Below are 19,804 nucleotides of genomic sequence, written 5' to 3'. Positions count from 1 at the left end.
AAACCAAATTTCAGAAGATCATTTATGGGCACTAAACAAACTGACTGTCATACTCAGCTGAAGTAGCAAAAGCCCAAGAGTAGCCAAAACAGCATTGAAGGAGAACAAGTCTGGACAGCTGACAGTTTCCAAGGTCACTGTGGAATGGGGGCAAAGTTCATCAGATCAGTGGGACCGCACAGAGAACCAGAACCATCAACTGATTAATCTTCAGTGAGAGAAGTGAAATGAAACAGAGGAAACAGAATTTCTTTCACTGATGGTGCCAGTTCTCAACTGGACATCCACCTGAAAAAAAAAAAAAAAGTCAGGTCCTTGCACAGATCTTATACCCTTCACAAGCGTAAAACACAAACGTGAAAAACTCGCAGCACCTATTTATAATATAGGAGAAATATTTCTGTAGGTAATTGTATGTATGGCAAAGATGTGGTGGGATTTTGTGTTTGTGTGTGCACACGCACACACTAGCAGGCATGTCTGTTCGCGCCTATTATGAACCTGTGTGCATGTATAGGAGCCAGTTGAGGGTGTCGAGGGCCCTCATCTATTACTCCCCGCCTTTCTCTTGAGGCGGAATCTCTCCCTGAATTGAGGGTGTGTGTTTTATCAACAGGCTGGGGACCAGCAAGCCACAGTGCTCCTGCTATCGCTGCCCGTCAGGGCCGAGAAGTCCTGGTTGGCACACGGGTGCTGGAATCTGGCCTCTGATACTAATGTGTATGCAGGGAGCACACCTAACCACTGAGCCATCTATCCAGCCCAGACAATATATTTTTAAAGACCCAAAAATGTGGTTGTTGAGCACCTGTATTTCACTATAATTAAACACTTGTGTTCTACAAAAAGACAGTATCAAGAGAATAAAAGGACCAAGCCACAACTTGGAGAAAATACTTACATATAAAAGAATGTCATTAAAAATATCTGAAGAACTCAAAAGTTCAGTAATAAAAGATGAGTACTCTGATTTTTTAAGTGGCCACAGGTGTACAAGATGAGCCACCAGTGAAGATAGGTGGAAATACGCAAATGGAAAATGTTCACATACTTCATCAGGCAAGTGCAAGCTCAAACAAGGACTGACAACAGTCCACCTGTTAACACTGTCCTGACACCCAGAACCTGACAACACTAGAAGCTGGTGAGGACAGAGAGTGGGAGAAATTCATGTACGGCTGGTGGGAAGTCAAAAGGGCATCGTCCCCAAAAAAGCCATGTTGGCAGTTTCCTTATCACTCTTATCATGGACATGCTCCTCGGTGTCTACCCTGTAAATGGAAAGTTATGTCTGAACAGAAACCTGAACACAAGTGTCTAGAAGCTTTATTCATAATTAACAAACATGGAGGCAACAGAAATGCATTTCTATAGTAAATGGATGGAAACCTTAACTGTGAATGGGATAAAATTATTCAGTGCTGGGAGAAATGAGCTACAAGACTATGGAGAGACTTTTGGGGAACTCAGGCACATGTTGCCGGATGAAGGAAGCCAGTTGTAAAAGGCTGCGTCCTGTGGGGCTCTAACATGACATTCTAAAAACTAGAACTATGAGGAGAGTAAAAAGAGCAGTGGCTTCCAGGAGTTGGGATCAAGGAGATGGCAGAGAATCAACCAAGTACCAAGGATATTTAGGAGAGTGAAACTTTCCTGTGTGGCCTTACAATGTCAAATGCATGCCGTCATGGAATTATACACCCATAGTGAACACGAGGGAGAGCCGGGGGCTTTGGGAGAGAGAATGAGATGTCAGTGTAGGCTTGTCAATTAGGGCAAGTGTGTCATTTTGTGGGAGAGGTTGACGTGGGAACTTTATAAGTATGTGGGGACAGGATGTATATGGGAACTCCATTTTTGTTGACTTTTGCTACAGGCAAAACTGCTTTAAAATAACCTGTTAATTAACATTAAAAACAAAAATATTCATGCTTGGCCCACATGCTGTACAAGTGTGTGTGATTAGAAAGATGTGTTGTTCTTTGCCATTGAAACGACTGGTTTTGTCTCCTGATTGTTTATCTGGATGATACAACACAGACCTCAAAACTGAACTCTAGACCTTAATCCAAGCCAGCGTGCTCTGCCTATTACTCTTGTAAGTAGGGGCACCAGTGGGCTGACACCCAAAATCTAAGCACCGTGGTAACAAGGCTACTTGTTTGGGTAGCTGTGATCATCTTCACAGATCCAGAAAGATGCCTAGAGCTGGGATTAGAAAAGACCTGCTGCTGAATAGGTGGATTTCCTTATCTCCATGTTCCTCATTCTCATATGGTAGTTACAGTAACTTGCAAAGGTGACAAGTGTGAACTGATACAGGAAGGACAGATGGCATAAATGAGATAGCCACAGGATATGTGTAGGGTGGTGATAGTACGACAACGTCAGAGGTGAATTATAATAGAAACATTTTACTCTACAAATTATGCCAGTAATTTTCCTATGAATTTTATCTGGGCATGCCATTTTTTTTCCTCCAAAAACCCTATCAAAATAAGTAGCAGTCTTATATTTCTTTATGGGATGATGCTAGGTAGGAAAATGCCAATGGCTTACCTAAGTTTCTTGGCAGACTCTAAAGCTGTATTTTTATCTTTGTCCTTTACAAAGCTCATGCAAGAAATTCCCCCAAATGAGCACAGAATTGTGTATTGATGATCCCTTTTCACACTGGGGCTTATTTCTCCTACAGTTTTAATGAAATTAGACATCTTTAATCCCAAGCTCCCTCAGCGCCATTCTGTGTGCATGCTGTCTCTGCTTTAGTCACAGCACGACTTGATAATTGTGTTCAGCTCCATCCTCTCTCTCTCTCCATTCAATAGCCAGCAGTGACACTCTTAAGTTACCCCTACACTTGAGAATTGGTGCCGAGAGGGCTGGAGAGATAATCAAGCAGTCAAGAGCACTCACGGGCTGCCAGAGGACCCAGGTTTGTATTTCAGCATCCACGTGGAAGTCAACAACCATCTGGAACTCCAGTTCCAGAGACTCTGACGCCCTCTTCTGGTCTCTGCAGGCATTGCATGCCCACAGTGAACAGACACATGCAGGCAAAATACCATACAGAGTAATCCTTAGAGACAGAGAAAGAAGAAAGAGAAAGAGAGGGAGGGAGGGAGGGTGGGAGGGAAAAAAGGAAGGAAGGAAGGAAGGAAGAAAGGAAGGAAGGAAGGAAGGGAGGGGAGGGAGGGAGGGGAAAAAGAAGAAAGAAAGAAAAAGAGAAAGAGAAAGGAAGGAAGAAAGAAGAAAGAAAGAAAGAAAGAAAGAAAGAAAGAAAGAAAGAAAGAAAGAAAGAAAGAAAGAAAGAAAGAAAGAAAGAAAGAAAGAAAGAAAGAAAGAAAAGGCGGCATCAGCTCTATTCATTCTTTAAGAGACCTGTCTTCATGCGTCGGTAGTTGAAAGTCAATGCTTTCTCTTTGGTTTTGGCCCCCGTGTTATGGAGCTGCCTCTGTTATGGAGAATCCCAGTTCCATTATCAAGCTGTGAGGGATGGAATCTAACGTCTTCATCACACTTGAAAGAACACTGGTTATTAAGTAGATCTTAATAATTAATTTAGCTTTTCTTTTAACCTATAATGACCTTCATGTTTCATTATACTTTAATTTGCTACAACTGCTTTTTTCCCTTACAGTTAGAAACTATCAAAAATGTATTCTGCTTTTTCAAGTAATTAGCCACATTTGTAAAGGTGCTGTAAGTATGTATAATTTATCTTTACATTCTGTTAAATAATGCATCTTATTAATTTAAACATAATGAAGAAAACCATGTTGGAAATGACTAGCTGACAATACTATTAATCTCAAGGCCTTGATATGCAAGAATAATTCTAATGAAGAAGGAGCCACAAGAAAACGGAGTTTTCTCTGTGCTGTAAAATGACCAAGTCTTCTCATATCCATCTGCAGGGTTTTCAGTTAAATCAGGCATTCCTAGCCAAATGCTCCTCCAGAATCAGGCGTCCACTGGATCGCCACTCCAGCACAATCCCACTGAGCTATTGACTCAAGGACTGAGTGCCAGTATTTACCTGTTCACTTTTCCATTTGCCCAAACATAGTATGATGTACGTAATTTTTTTTCCTCCTAAAAAGTATCTTGTGAGGTAGATTGTAGATCTACACATAAGGACACTGAGGAATGCTTGGGAAGAAAATCCTTAGGCTTTTTTACCATCACTTCAATTGTATTTTCTTCTTAAAATTTTTCTTTTTACTTTCACTTCAATTGTATTTTCTTCTTAAAAATAGTGTGTCTGATAGAGGAAGCAAAAAACAGAAAATCATTTTGCTTTAAACAAAGGCGCCACCTTGTGGATAAATAATTCTTAGTAAAATGATACCAAAACCAAAAGTAAATTTTGTTCTCTGTCCCATCTATATGCTTCACACAAAACTGCTGGGAGCAATTGCATGCTGGATTGCATAAGCAAGCAAGTGAGCTTCCTGGAGGCAGTTCACTCGTTTTTGCATGGCTGATGAGTGGGTGTATCCCTGGTGAAGGCAAGGCCCCAAGGCTTGCCTTCAAGGATTTTGCCTCAAGGCTGTTCATTGTTGCTCTACTGCCTTTCCATGCTTGTCTCATATATCTGGCATGGCAGAGACCCTCTCTACCTATTGCTTCACTCTGTTGGGCAGATTTCCTGCAGATTATTTTGAAGATGTATCATAGTGCTGATTAAACGAATTGATGGTTTCATAACCCCTGATGGTGATTTTAAAGAATTTCTGATTTGATTTAAGTAATTTAAAAACCTTCCTGCAGTGTAACAGAAATTGGCAGGAGCTCTGTGGACCTCCATATGTCAAGCAATTGATTTACACCAAGAGGGAAAACAAGATTGAAATAAATTAATTATCAAGGAAATGCCTTCATTCTAGGTTTAGTTCAAGGATAACGCACAGGTGTACATCACAGTAAGAAAGACATATGAACATAGAAACAAAGAATATACAAGACAAGACAGACACCTAATTCTTAGAAAACTCTTGACATAAAAAAACTTGCTGTGAACACATAATGTATGTTTGAAATAAGAAGATAAAAATCTGCTTTAAACTCATAATGAGCATATAGGTAAAACCACTGCTTTAAGCTTACAATAAACAAAGTATCTATGTTAGATATTAGGCTGATCCTGTTGTAACTCCCCATTTAGGTACCAACTGAATCTGTTTTTGAATGATAATTTTTTTCCATCCACAGAGAACCTTTGTATTAGAGAGTATAAAAACCTAAGGCAGAATTAAACATTTGTTAAGGACACCCACTTCTTCCAAAAATGTGTCTGTCTGTCTAAGTGTCTGTATATATTGCATATATGTATATATGTATTTTAGTGTCTGTATGTTTACATATGTGTGGATGAATGGTGTGTTTGGGAGCTCCCTTGTTTTGTCTGTTGCTTGTATGTGTCCGTGTGTGAGGTGTGTAAATATCTGGCTGCTTTGTCTGCCAAAGGTGTATGTTTTGCATGTTTCTACGTTATTAAGTTTAGTAAGTGATATGGAGTCTGGAGTCTTTTATCTGCCTTCTTATTTAGGATTCTACCAGCCAGCCTCTGTTCACTGCTGAGCCGCTAAGTTAAAGGGAACTAAGGTTTTTCTTTTTACAACCCCTTGTATTTACAGCAAGAAACTGTCAGGGCTGTGGCCGCTTGTACTCTTGAGTTTAAGGACCCAGCTGGCTTGACTGATAAGACCCTCTGCTGTCTTCTTCTTTAGAGGCTCTCGCGACCAGTGGCCCCTGAGAGTTAAACTGTGTATAGAGTTAAAGTATAAATACAGAATTAAACTGTACATACAGAATTAAACTGTATCTAGAGAGCCCCAAGTAGCAAGGCTACCAGCCTAGAAGTTTAAGAGTTAAAGTGTGTATAGAGAGTAGCAAGGCTACCAGCCTGGGAGATTGACAGTTAAAGCATAGAGAGAAACACCAGCCCTTAGCTGGCCATCGCCCACACTGCGACCAGCCTTGGTTCAGCCTGTCTGCTGGAGCTGGACTCCAGCACAAAAGGCATCATATGTCTTGAGCATCTGACTAGTAAATTTGTTCATGCTCCTTTTGTTCAGTTTACCTGACGGCTTTTAAGTTCAGGTTGTATTAATTTGATATTTTTCTAGACTATGTGAAACAATGAATTTCAAATGTGTCAACAGGAGATGTCCTCACTTGTTTTGGTAAATGAAATTAGACCACATCTAACTTAAATTGCATTAGTCCTTGTGCTAAAACGATGATTGTTATCGTAGATGTACTTGCAAACCACAGTTGCCTGGGCTTAATGTTAATCACACCCTAGCCTCCTCTGTCCACAAAATCAGAAGTACACTGTTAGCCTTCTAAACAAGTGATGAGGCTGTATCTTGAGGAACTAATGATACATTTTTTTTTAAGATACCAGCTCAGACAGAAAAAAAGGTCACACTGAAAATTTTCGTGGGTGTTCAAAGACCTTTGTTACCAGAAACTGGTCCAGGAGGCAAGGTTAAAAATGGTCGGGGGTGGGGGTGGGGAGGAGATGAATGACTAGTGGCGTAAGGGAATGAGCCGATAGACTGACATGAAAAACATGGAATCTGTGTGCTGGCCCTTGCTCCTACCTGTCAGGACCAGCTGGCTTCCCCAGCACCTCCTAAGTGTGGCGTGCCATGTCCCATGCAGAACTGCAACAGGCTCCATCTTCTTTCTCTCCTGACAGAGGATGTGGTAAGGCTAGGGGCATGAGCCCTCTCTCAGTTTGGGGGCTGTTCTTCAGAGATGGTGCCAGTCAGCCCTGTACAGCCAGCCACTCCAGTCACTGACCACAGGAGAGGAAGCGTTCCGGAATTCCTCCTGCCAGGAAGGCAGTTGCACCACCTTATGGCTGAATTCTCTGCCAGAGTGCTTCAGGAATCTACCACCTTCTACCGAACTTACACAGTTAACCTCCAGCATTTTGTCACAATACTTGCACAGCGCCACAGCTGGCGGATGCTTGGTCCTGGAAGCCTGACGAGAGGGAAGAAGGAGTGAAGGAAGAGCAGACCCACGGACACACCTGCGGAAAAGCTTGGATGGGATAGGCTGTGTCTGCTCTGGCGGAGCACACCGGCGAAGCAGAAGCCGTGAACTTCGGCATTTTTATCATGCACTGCACAGAAGGAAGGCTTAGCTAGTCACAGTAAAATGTCTGTAGGTGAGCAGCCAAGTACAGCCGTCCGGAGGGGGAAGGACACTCCCAACAGTCCTACTCAGACCGGAGGAAGGCCTTGCCATCCTCTGAGCCTCAGCTTGGGATTGGGGGAAGGTTTGGTCGCTCATGGAGGGCTGAGGCTCTGGGGTCCTTGACATGGCTGTGCCCAAGTTAACAACACACACTCAGGACTTCAACTCTTTACACAATTTAAATTTCAGGGCTTTGTCAGATCTCCACAACCCAGGGTTACCCTGCTCACAGGCATTGGGTAAGTCTAGTTAGCCGAGATGAGAGAGACCTTGCTTACCACAACTTCAGGGAAGATCTTTGAGCCTGACTGGAGTTATAGGATGGTTACTTACCTCAGGTAGCATTGTCCGTTCCTCACAGCCAGGTGTGGCTCCCTGTGTTCTTCTTGGAGGTCAGGGATGGATGGATGGCGGGAAGAGAAGTGTAATTGTCCTATGAGCACGGCGTCGGCGTCTAGCTCCACCTATACACATCCTCCTCTAAGAGTCTGGAGGGGCCTCAGCTCTGCCCCAAACAGCTGAGCATCCTCAGCTCATGTGAGCTTCTGCAAGATTGTTTTCCCCGATGACATAGGATGCCAGGGCAGTTGCTCTTAGATTTCTTGCCTTTTCTATATCACTTTGCCTTGTTCACCTCGGCCTAGCTTCATCTGAGCCAAACTCCTCTAGACTTCCAAGTGCTGTGGATATGTAAGTCACATAGATTAAGTCCCTCCCTTCCTGTACATTGACCTCAAGTCCATCCAGCCTTTAGCCAGGCTAAAGGCTGATGGCTGGAATTTCTGAGGGATCTCAAGTTGGTTTGGATCAGTGCTTTATCACAGCGAAAGGCAAACAAACTAGAAAGTTGTGTGATATGAAGTGAGTGTTTGAGGGCCCTTACTTTAAAGCGTTTTATTGGCCAGTTCTTCAAATTCACTAAACCATAAAGCACAAGGAGATGAGCTTTAGCTATTCCTGCCCAAGCACAAAGTCTTTGGGAAAATGTAGCAGGGAAGCCAGTCACTGAGTGAAGCAGGGCTCCACGGCGAAGACGCCTGCCAGTGACGCCCACACATGCTGCTTGTTTGTAGTAAGCAAAACTAGCTTTCCTGACAGATCTCTCTCTGCAGCCCTTCTAAAGAACATAGGGACTTTTCTATGTTAAAAGTTTCTTTTAGAAGTTCTTGTGTTATAATGGGGGGAGGGACCCACAGAACAAAAAAAAAAAAAAAAAAAGGCAAAAACAATCCCAGTATGGGTGTCTGGTGTGAGGGTTTCTCATAGTGAGCCCACTGGACATGTTACACAAGCTACGGAATATTCATCTGTGCTCTGTGCTATCTGGCTTTGTGTTTGGCATTACCATACTTTGGAGAGTGTCATGAATGCCAGTTGTGTGAGATGAATGCAACCAACAGGGTTGAAAGGCTAAAACAAACCTTTCTAATCCGTCTAGTTCCCTGTTCTCTGCCTTAGGCCATGCCTCTTTGGCAAGTCTGTTCGCCGTTCTTGCTCTCCTGACGGGGGATGTACTCGCTTCCTCGGTGTCAGGAAAAGCCTCTTCCTTGCGGATTTGCAGAAGTTTAAATTTCTCTTCTGAGTAGAAGGAAAAAGAGCTGTAAAATTAAAAAAAAAAAAAAGACAATTCTAGAACAAGACAAGTGTTCTCAGCTCTGACTCCTGTGCTGAACTTTTTCACATATTTACTTCAAAGACCCAGAAATACTTAAAAAAAATTGAAAAAAGAGCATGTGTGTAGAAATCAATTCACCGAATTTGTAACTGCATGAGCCCCTCAGGACGGAGTGACGGCTGTGCCCAGACACTGCTCTCATGTGCTGCGCATGCACAACAGGACACACATCTTCCTCCGTGGAACTTGTATCCCCTTGTGTGGAAAAACAGAAAGCAGCCAGATAAAATGTGCACTATGACAAGGGAGGATGAGTGCTATGGGAAAGAAAGCAAAAGCAGGAAATGATTCTGCGGTGATGTACTGTTTCGTGTTGGATGCTCAGGGAAGGCCTGTTGGACAGTGTTGTTCTGTACACGCCAAAGAATGAGTGAGAGCCGTACTTCCACTCTGAATAAGTGAGTCTGTTAAGTGTGTAGCAAGAAAAGTGAAAGATAAGTAGCAAGTGATAGTGGGTGGGACCTGAGCAAGTTATATGCGTGTATAAAATTATCTGAGAATATTACTCTTTAAAAAAAATAAGACTCTCCATGGGGTGTTAGCCTAAATAACTGAGGTGGCAGGATTATACAGGAATGGGTCGGAGAGTGGTGGAATTTAGTCTGTGGCATGCTCAGTTTTAGCTAGACAGCTGAGAGAACATGCCGACCTGGCAGTTGGGTGCCAGCGTCTACCCAGCATGAGGGATGGACCCAACTGTAGCAACAAGGGAATGAAAAGGCGGCCACCTCGCCACAGGTGTCCTGGGAAAGCTGGGAGTGGGTGGGCTGTGCGCACCTGGATGGAAGGTACCAACTTCGGCAGTAGCCCAGAATTTCAGTTTGGGGAGAAGCCTGAAAGATAGGCTGGAAGGAGCGAAGCTGATGTCTTGAGGAAGAATGGTCCCGGTAAACAAGACTGATTTGGTTGAAAATATGAATGGAGGAGGCAGGTTTCTTTCCTACGTGGAACGGGAGGCAGGGCTGACTAGTCTTGGTTAAAGGGGCTGGGCTCGGGCTGCATCGTCCAGAGGAGGAAACTGTGGTTGGTAGGTCAGTCGTTCATAAACACTCGTGGTTGGACCGGAGGCAGGCTTTGCCCAGTCTCCAAGCCTTACCTGGGGAAGGCTTCGCCTCTGCCGTGGGTCTGAGACATTGGTGTCTCAGACATGGCCCTGCCCGTGTCGACAATACACATGCGCTCAGGACTTCATCCATTCCCCACAGTTGTATGTGGGGGTCTGGGGTGTCGGGACAGAAACAGATTTGAGTGTTGTCAGCATATAAACGATGTTCAAGCCACAGGATTACAGAGTGAGCAGGGAGAGGGGAGAAAGGTCCTAGGGCCGGGCTGTAGTCGTTTCCAAAGCACCGAGACTGGGAATGAGAATAGTTAGGGAAGTAAAAGAAAGATCAAGAAAGTCCGTTGACCCAGAGGCAAGAGATGCGTGCTCTCCTTTAGAGTGTACGCACCGGTGCTTACTGCCCCATGTGGCCGTGGCGTGAATTGCAAGTAGTGAGGACACAAGATGTCCAGTGGACAGACTGAACAACTGGGCTGCGGATGGACAGCTGTGCCAGCGCTAATGGCCTCTGTAGGAGTGTGTTTCTCCATCATGGTGTGTTCTCTCTCTGGCCTTTGTCAGTGGGCTGGAGGCAGCAAATAGTTGAGCATAACCAGAAAAAAGTAGATAATCGGTGTCAGCAGATCCTTGAACGATGATACTTGCCATTTCATGAAAATAACTGCATTTTAAGTGAAGACGACTAGATAAAGAAAACTTAAAATTGAAGAAAATGAAAGTTTATGGTGTATAGGGCTTGTAAGTAGAATAATTTCCACCCCACTCTCATAATTCCCATCCCACTCTCATAATGCCTGCCCCTGTCTCACAGTGGCCCGGAAGAGGTGCAAATGACCTGCCCTAAAACACCTGCTCACTAAACTGTAATTGTACTTAAGTCTGAAGTAGACTTTGAAAAACTAGACCTGATTTATTCTGCATTTAATGACTATTGAATGTTAAAAAGCTACTATGTTCTTTGAAAATGTTTGTACTTCCTACAAAAACAAAGGAACTAAGCAGAGGTTCAGATGTAGGGAAAACTGCGGGCCCATGTAGAAACAAAAGAATTCACCTGTTTGAGAGGGGGCTGTCTTACGATAACTAGAATAGGAAGAAAGGAACTGACTTTTATGGTCACAGTTTTAATTCAAATATATGTATAGAGTAGCAATCTAAATTTAATATGGTGCATTTATAAATTAAGCAGTACCGTGTCATTTTTTAAATGTAGCTGATCGCTTTCTCTTTATTGAAAAACAAAAACAGATTTTGTTGGAGCCAGGAGTGATCCAGGATGTGTTGGCAGCTGGCAGTCACCTACAGCTGTTGGAGCTTCTCAATCTGTGTTCCCACTATCTCATCCAGGTATGCCATTACACCCCTTGCCCTGAAGTTGCAAACTGCTCTACCAACTGAGACTTACTGAAAGAAAATTTACACTGTGTGCACATGTGTGTGTATCTGGCGTGTGTGTGTGTGTGTGTGTGTGTGTGTGTGTGTTTGTACACCCTGGGCTAGTAGTTCCTGGAGGACACAGCTAAGAGGATGCTATGAAGACAGCTGCAGTTCCTGTGTCCCCTCATACACACGGGTAATGTTGTCTTCTCTGCCCGCTGTCCCCAGGCAGAGGACTGATTCAGCATCCATGCACAGGCCTCTCCAAATGAATAAAATGTGCATCCTTGTCCTGATTTGCTGGAAGGTTAGGAACAGCCTCGTGAGCGACAAAAAGAGAGTTCACATAACACCATGCCACTGTGTATTTACAAACGTTTCACATTCATTCCTCACAACAGATGTATACATTAAAAATATGGTGTCAGAGGTTCACAGTGTACCCGCTGCTTGAGGCAACGCGGCTGGTGAGGGTGTAGCTCTTTGTAAAGCCGTTTTCTCTTGGGGAGGGCGGTTGACGATCAAAACTACACAGTGAGATGTGGGATGGCTATGGTATCTTCATGCCTCTGAGGCTTTTATTTTATAAATAAAATTACATTTAATTAAAGTAATTTATTTACTTATTTTGGGGAGTATCAAACTCCTTTTTCAGAAACATAAGGATGGGCAGGGACTGAAGAAGGCCATGTGATCTGATGTCTTTGGCAGGGCAAATCTTCTGGCCTTCTTGGCATTAACAACCTCTGTGTGTGTGTGTCTCTCTCTCTGTGTGTCTCTCTCTGTCTCTGTGTGTGTCTCTCTCTCTCTGTGTGTGTGTGAGTGTGTGAACCCAAGCTTGCATGCACACACAGCAAGTGTGTGTAGAGGTTAGGGGATAATGTAAGAGTGACACTTTTTCCCTTCCACCATTTGTCCCATGGTCTCATTTCCCTTTGCATTTATTATAATATAATGACAATGGAAAGTAATGAAAATAATGAATCTACACACTTCTATTCTAGTATCTTTGTGCATATGACATTAATAAGAAGAAAAAATCATGTTCCTACTTAATTTCTTTGTTTTTCTTTATAATCGTTTTCTCTGATTCTGACTTGTCTAAATGTGCTGTAAATGGGTCCTTTATCATTCACTTCTGCTATTCATTATGGAGTTTTCAAAGCTCTTTGTCATACGGCATCTTTTTTTTTTTTCTTTTTTCCTGACAAACCTGGGAAACAGGAATCAGTTCTTCCCAGGGCAACAGTGTGAGAAGCACCACCCATGTTCACCTAAGAAACAATTTAAATACAATATATGACATTTTTATTACTATCTCAATACTTTTAACCCAAGGGTAAATGTTTAACCATTTTTATCTGGTTTACCTTTCTTTTCCTCCCAATAATTTTGAATGATACGGGAGAGCTGTTTTTAATTTCTTTCTGCTAGTTCTCAATGGGAATCACCTAGAAAGTTTACAAGATGTCAGAAGTGTGTGTTTGGCTTTGACACTAAATTAATTTTATTTGACATTTATACATCAAATGCTACAGATAATAATGAATGACACATAGACAGGAATCTGGTAATAGTATTATAACTGTGGAGGATGATTATAGACAGATATCCTCATACCTGTTGTGTGTATGTAGCCATGTTTTCTATAAATAAGAGCTCCAGATGAACACTGGAAGTCTGTGTACATTTTTCCTGCCCTGTCAGATGAAATTTGTTGAGACCTAAGTAGCTGTGACCTTTGCAGCTGAATTCTCCCATTTGTTTCACTCAGGTCAAAGTGCAGTTTGAATAAAGTTACATTTTGTGAAAATTTATTACTCAGGCCTTCGGTTTCTTTGTTTTCAAGACAGGGTTTTTCTGTGTAGCCTTGGCAGTCCTGGACTCACTGTATAGACCAGGCTGTTCTTGCTTGAGCTCATAGAGGTGTGCCGTCGCGCCCTGTTTACTCAGGCTTTTTAACAGTGACTGAAACTCACAAATGTCCTTTCTTTCTGTTGACCTCTGCCTTGTTGTCAGTGATTACTGCAAGATGTTGAGCTTATAGAAGGAAACTGACTGGATGGCAACGCAGTGTCTGTAGAAACAACGGTGCTTTAGTCTCTCCATTACGTGTGTTGCTTCTCTCAGGATGAAGTCTTCATACTGTGTCAGCCTGCTTTTATATTATATCATGTTAATGCAGCCTTATATATCTCCACTCTTTTGGCAGTATTGCTCAACTAAGTTTCAATGTCATACAGAATCAGTTAGCTGGTTCTAATATAAAAAGGATTTTTTTTTTAAATGAAATCTCCCCTGTACTTAAAATGTACCAGGAAGCTGTGCTCTTTTTACCAGTTCTAATGTGCGGGCCATCCTCTGGAGCCTTTGTCCAGCTGGGAATGTAAAAATGCTCACCACTATGATGCCTGCTATGATTTCGTTGTACTTAAGTTCCCCTTGTTTGTTTGGTGAGGGTTGGAGGACTCCTGTAGGAGCCCTGTTCTTTATCTAGCACTCACTCAACTGTCCAAGAACCCTTTGCAGAAGCGCCCTGAGCCTCCTCAGACATTAGCAGACACCTTGGGAACTTCTGACCCATGAATGCTGCAACACCATCTTCACCCTGGTGCCTGCACGCCCCCACCCCACAATCTGCACCCCACCCTCACTCCCAGAGAGGAAGAGACATCTTCAAGATCATAGTGTGGGCCCCTTTTCCTCCCTTTTCAAAAAGATCCACAGCCCATGTCTAGTCTGAAATAAAACGTGATTCCTCGTTCCCTATTGGTTAGGATGGATTCTGTCAAGTGAGAGGACAGCCTTGCTTTTCAGCATTCTGAATGCACGTGCTTTCTGTCCCTGTTGTAAGCACTGCTAAGGAAACCCTTGGAGACCCCTTCATTAGTGACCAGCTGGACGGGACGGAGGTTCAGCACGGCCACTGCTCTACTGAACCCTTTCTCAAACTTCTTTTTTCCCAGCTAAATTCTGCACTTTTGTTGTTGTTTATTTTCTGAAGCAGGGTATCCCAGACTTGCCTCTAACTCACCCTTCAGTGTGTTAGGGTTACAGGCATGTGTCACCACCTCAGCCTTCTCAGCCATTTCACATTAACCACTGAATTTCTCCAACTATGGTTCTTTTTTATCTGTTTTTATTATCTAAAACAATTGTAAAATTTAAATATATTTTGATCATATTCTTCAGTTGCCACATCTCATTACAGATCCTCTCTCTCTCTCCCCATCTACTCTTCACCTTCCTTCTCAAAAAAAAAAAAAAAAAAAACCAATGTAACAAGAAAACAATATAAAACACCACTAAAAAAGAAACAAAACAGACAAACAAAATCCCCACCAAACTGTGTAAACACACATACACACACGCACACCAAAACAAAACAACAACAAAACTGGAGTTTATTATAAGTTGGTCAGCTGCTCCTGACCATGATGCCTGCCCTGGTCTGGTGGACCCAGAGTTGCTACATTGGAGAAAGTTAATTTCCCTCTTTCACAGGTATAAGTGACAGGCCAGTTGTTATCTTTACCCCAGTGGATAGGTTTTCACTCACTCACTCCTTCATTTTTTTAAATATAAGAAAATAAAATGTAATAAGATAAAACAAATACTAACACAACAAGGTTGGACAAAACAAGCCAACAGATGGAAAGAGCCCAAGAGAAGGCCACGAGTCAGAGACCCACTCATTCACTTGCTCTGGAATCCCCTCAAATCTCTAACCTGGAAGCCATAATGTGAGTGCACAGGATCTGAAACAGGCCACATAGGCTCCGTGCACGCTCCGTGCAGGCTCCGTGCAGGCTCCGTGCAGGCTCCGTGCACGCCTCAGTCTCTGTGAGATCATGTGAGCTTTGCTCGTGCTGAGAGGGCATGGTTTTTCTTGGTGTTCTCCACCCCCTCTGGCTCTTGCGTTCTTTCTGCATCCTTTTTCACAGGGTTCCCTGAGCTCTGAGGGAAGAGATTAGATGGAGACACCCTACTTAGGCCTCTCACTCTGCACAGTGTCTGGCTGCAGGCATTTGTTTCTCTCTCCTGCAGGAGGGAGCTTCTCTGATGGTGGATGAACAAGACACTGCTCAATGACTATAGCAGAATATAATTAGGAGTCATTTTATCGCTGCATTTTTCTTTTCATTTAGACTAGTGTTACGGTTTTGTCCTGGGACTCTGGGCCAAACAGTGTTGGGTATGAACCCCATTTTGGGGAGCAGACCTTAGGTCAGAGCAGTACTGGCTGGTGGCTCTCACAAACTCTAAGCCAACATTACCCTAGCACGTCTTGCCGCAGGTACACAATGGTCTTTCTGAGTCTGTGATACCTCACTCAGGGTGATTTTTTTTCCTAGTTCCATTTATTTGCCTGCAAATTCATGGTGTCAATTAAAAAAAAAAAACAGAATAACAAAAAAACAAAAACCAAATAAACAAACACACAAACAAAAAAAACAAAAAACAAAAACGTAGGACTCCATTGTGTAAATGTACTACATTTTCTCTATCCAGTCTTCCGTTGAGGAACATCTAGGTTGTTTTCAATTTCTAGCTTTTTTGAATAGAGCAGCACTGAACATGGATAAGCAGGTGTCTGTGTGGTAGGATGAAGGGTCTTTGGGTGTGTGCTCAAGAATTATAGCTAGATCGTGAAGTGGACCCATTCCTATCCTACTGAGGGAACACCACACTGATTTCCGTAGTGGCTATGAGTATGCACATTGCAATGGCTGGTGTTCCTCTCACTCCACAGCCTTGCTAGCCTGAGCTCTCACTTGTATGATCTTAGCCGTTTTGACAAGTCTAAGATAGAATCTCAAAGTATTTTTTGATTTGCATTTCCCTGATGGCTAAGGAACTTTTAAGTGTTTGTCAACCATTTGAGTATCCTCTTTCAAGAATTCTGTTTGAATCTATATCTCATTTTTTAATTGAGTTATTTGGTTTTTTTTTATGTCTAGCTTCTTGAGTTCTTTATATATTGTGGATATTAGTTCTCTATCAGATATATAGCTGGTAAAAATCTTTTCCCATTCTGAAGGCTGCAACTTTGTTGGAATGATGGTTTCCTTTGCTATGCAGAAGCTTTTCAATTTCATGAGGTCCCATTTATTAATTGTCAATAGTGTCTGTGCTAGTGGTGTTTTGTTGAAAAAGTCTATTTTCCACTTTCTCGTCTTTCAGATTCAGTGTATCTGGTTTTATGTTGAGGTCTTTGTTCTCTTTGGAGTTGAGTTTTGTGCAGGGTGATGAGAATGAATATATTTGTATTCTTCTACATGCAGCCAACAAGTTTGACCCACAGTATTTGTTGAAGATCTTATTTTCAGTGTGTTTTTCTGTCCTCTTTATCAAAAATTATGTGTCCATAGATATGTGGATTTCTGTCTGAGTCTTCAATTTAATTCCATTGTTACTGTGTCTGTTTTGTACCAATACCATGCTGTTTTTATTTCTATAGCTTTGTGGTACAACTTGAAACTGGGGGATGGTGATACCTCCAGTAATTGTTTGTTATCATCATCATCATCATCATCATCATCATCATCATCATCATCAGGACTGAACATGTCCTCTTCCTTCCCCTGTGGCCTGGCAAGGCAGTCCTGCCAGGGAAAAGTGATGAAAAAGCTGAAAGTGAGCCTGTGTCTGATACAATCCCCACTTCCCTTACTAGAGGACCCATATGAGGCCTAAGCTGCCCATCTGCTACATCTGTGTAGAGGGCCTAGGTCCAGTTCATGCAGGTACCTGGTTGATGCTTCAGTCTCAGCAAGACTATATGGGCCCTGGTTAATTGGCTCTGTTGGTCTTCTTGTGGAGCTCCTGTCACCCCCAGTTCCTTTTCTCTTTGGTAGATGGCTGTTTTTATTATATTAGTCCTACTGATCCATGATCATGGGAGATCTTTCCATATTCTGATATCTTCTTAATTTGTTTCTTCACTTACCTTAATTTTTATCATACAAGTCTTTCACTTGCTTGACTAGAGATATCACAAAGTATTTTGGGTTATTTGAGGTTACTGTGAAAGGTGTTTTTTCCCTAATTTCTTTCTCGGATTGTTTGTCATTTGTGTATAAGAGAGCTCCTGATTTTTGTGAGTTAATTTTGTATCTAGCTACTTTTCTGAAAGTAATGATCAGTTACACGTGTTTCCCAGTTGGATTTTCAGGTCACTTATGTGCATTATATCATCTGCAGCTAAAGATACTTGGACTTCTTCTTTTCTAATTTTTATCACTTTGTCCTTCAGTTTTGTTTTGCTCTAGCTAAGATTTCAAATATTATATTGAGTAGTTAAGGAGAGAAAGGACAACATTGTCTTGTTCCTGATTTTAGTGGAATTGTTTTAAGTTTCTTTCCATTTAAGTTGATGTTGGCTATGAGCTTGCTGTAAACTGTTTTTATTATGTTGAGGTAAGTCCCTTGAATCTCTTATCTCTCCAGGACTTTTATCATGAAAAGGTGTTAGATTTCGTCAAAGGCCTTTTCTGCCTCTAATGAGATGATCACGTGGATTTTGTCTTTCAGTTGTTTTTATGGTTGATTACATTTATCAGTTTGCAAATGGTGAACCATTCCTGAATCTCTGTGATAAAGCCTATTTAATAATGGTGGATGATCTTTTTGATAGGTTCTTGGATTTTTTTTTTTTTTTTTTTTGGTGAGCATTTAATTGAATATTTGTGCATCAATATCCATGAAGGAAATTGGTCTGTAATTATCTTTCTTTGTTGAGTGTGTGGTCTGACTATCAAGGTAACTATGGCCTTGTAAAATAAATTAGACAATGTCCTAATTCATTTAGTATTGGCATTAACTCTTCTTTAAAAGTCTGGTAGAATTCTTTGCTAAAGCCAACTGGCCCTAAGCTATTTCTTTTTTGGAGAGGGGGGGTGTGATTGGGAGACTGTTTCACTGGGAGTTACAAGTCTGTTTAAATAGTTTATTTGATCTTAATTTAACTTTAGTAAGTAGTATATACTGAGGAAATTATTCTTTTCTTTTAGATTTTGCAACTGGGCAGAGTACAGGTTTTCAAAGCATGTTCTTTTGATTCTCTGGATTTCCCTGGTGTCTGTCTTTATGTTTCCCCCCTTTTATTTCTAAGTTTGTTAATTTGGATCTTCCTTCTCTCCTTTTTAGTTAATTTGAATAATAAAGTAATAAATGTTATCTTTCAATAAAGATAAAGATTTGTTGGTTTTCTCAAAGAATCAACTTTATTTCATTGATTCCTTGTTTTGTTTATTTGTTTCTATTTCATGATTTCAGCCCTGAATTTGATTACTCTTTGCCGTCTGCATTTTTTGGGTGTGATTCTATTCGTTGTTCTAGAGCTCTCAAGTGTGCTGTTAAATTGTTAGTATGAGATCGTTCCAATGTTTTATGTAGGCATTTAGTAAAGAGCCTATTCGAACAGCCTTCATTGTGTCCCATCAATTTGGGTGTGTTGTGTGTTCATTTTCACTGAATTCTGGAAAGTCTTTTGTACTTTTGTACATTTCTTTTGTACTTTCTGTCTTAACCTATTTTTCACTCAGTAGTGAGTTGTTCGGTTTCCTCAAGTTTGTAAACTTCCTTTAGCTTCTGTTGTTGACATCCAGCATTAATCTGTTGTGGTCAGGTAGGATGCAGGTGTTAATTGCAAATTTTTTTTTTGCATCTGTTGAGACTTGCTTTGTGTCCCAGATGTGGTCAGTTTTGGAGAGAGTTCCATGAAGTGCTGAGAAGAAGGTATAATCTTTTGTGTTAGGGTGAAATATTCTGTAAATATCTGTTAGGTCCAATTGGCCTGTAACGTTAGCTAGCTTAATTATTTTTCTGCTTAGTTTTTGAGAGTGAGAGTTGGGTGTTGAAGTCTCCCAGTATCTGTTGTATCCATAAAGGCTTTGATACTGCAACACATCTGATGCACAAGACAAAGACTACGTAATACCCTTTATGGATATGATGGAGGTCCTCAAAGAAGAAGTAAATCTCTTAAAGAAACCTATGGAGTTGAACTCAGAACCTCTGGAAGAGCAACCAGTGCTCTTAACTGCTGAGACATCTCTCCAGTTCTGCAGCAACTTACTGTGCCAGGGCAGGTTGGGGCCCCTGGGGGACTTCGTCCTTCTCCCAGAAGGAGAGAGAATAATGGGGGAAGGGTGTACAAGGAGAAGGACTTGGAGGAAAGGAGGGGGACTGAAATCAGGATGTAAAGTGAATAATTAAAAAAGAAAGAAACCTATGAAAATACCAACAGTGGAATGAAACCAATAGAACCACTCAAGACCGGAAAGTGCTTCACTCTGTTAGAGTATTCAGGGTTGTGGTAGGGTCACTGGGTTCCAGTGAAAACCTACTGTCCTGGCTGTTTTGGTTGTGTTTTTACTATGGCATCTAGGCATCCGGGGTTGGAAAGATTGTAGCTCTAGTGCTGATAATCTGGCCTTCTCCTTTTTAGGTGGTGCTTTTGTTTCCTCGCT

General features: G+C 41.9%; 1 protein-coding gene across 5 annotated transcripts in view; it reads left to right on the top strand.

The window, feature by feature from the left end:
- Window positions 1-19,804, top strand: part of Klhl32 (kelch like family member 32) — a 226,414-nt gene that overhangs the window by 125,977 nt on the left and 80,633 nt on the right. For all 5 annotated transcript variants that reach the window (XR_008719679.1, XM_055603480.1, XM_055603478.1 and 2 more), the window contains one exon: window positions 11,202-11,300. Coding sequence is in view for 4 of the 5 variants with exons in the window: in XM_055603480.1 (XP_055459455.1) it covers window positions 11,202-11,300 (99 nt within the window). In the remaining variant the exon portion in view is untranslated. The remainder of the gene's footprint in view (window positions 1-11,201; window positions 11,301-19,804) is intronic.

Source organism: Psammomys obesus, unplaced genomic scaffold, assembly GCF_907164565.1.
Source record: "Psammomys obesus unplaced genomic scaffold, mPsaObe1.curated_primary_1811, whole genome shotgun sequence".
Taxonomy (NCBI): domain Eukaryota; kingdom Metazoa; phylum Chordata; class Mammalia; order Rodentia; family Muridae; genus Psammomys; species Psammomys obesus.
Note: the sequence above shows the minus strand (reverse complement) of the source record. Positions and strands in the feature narration are given on the sequence as shown.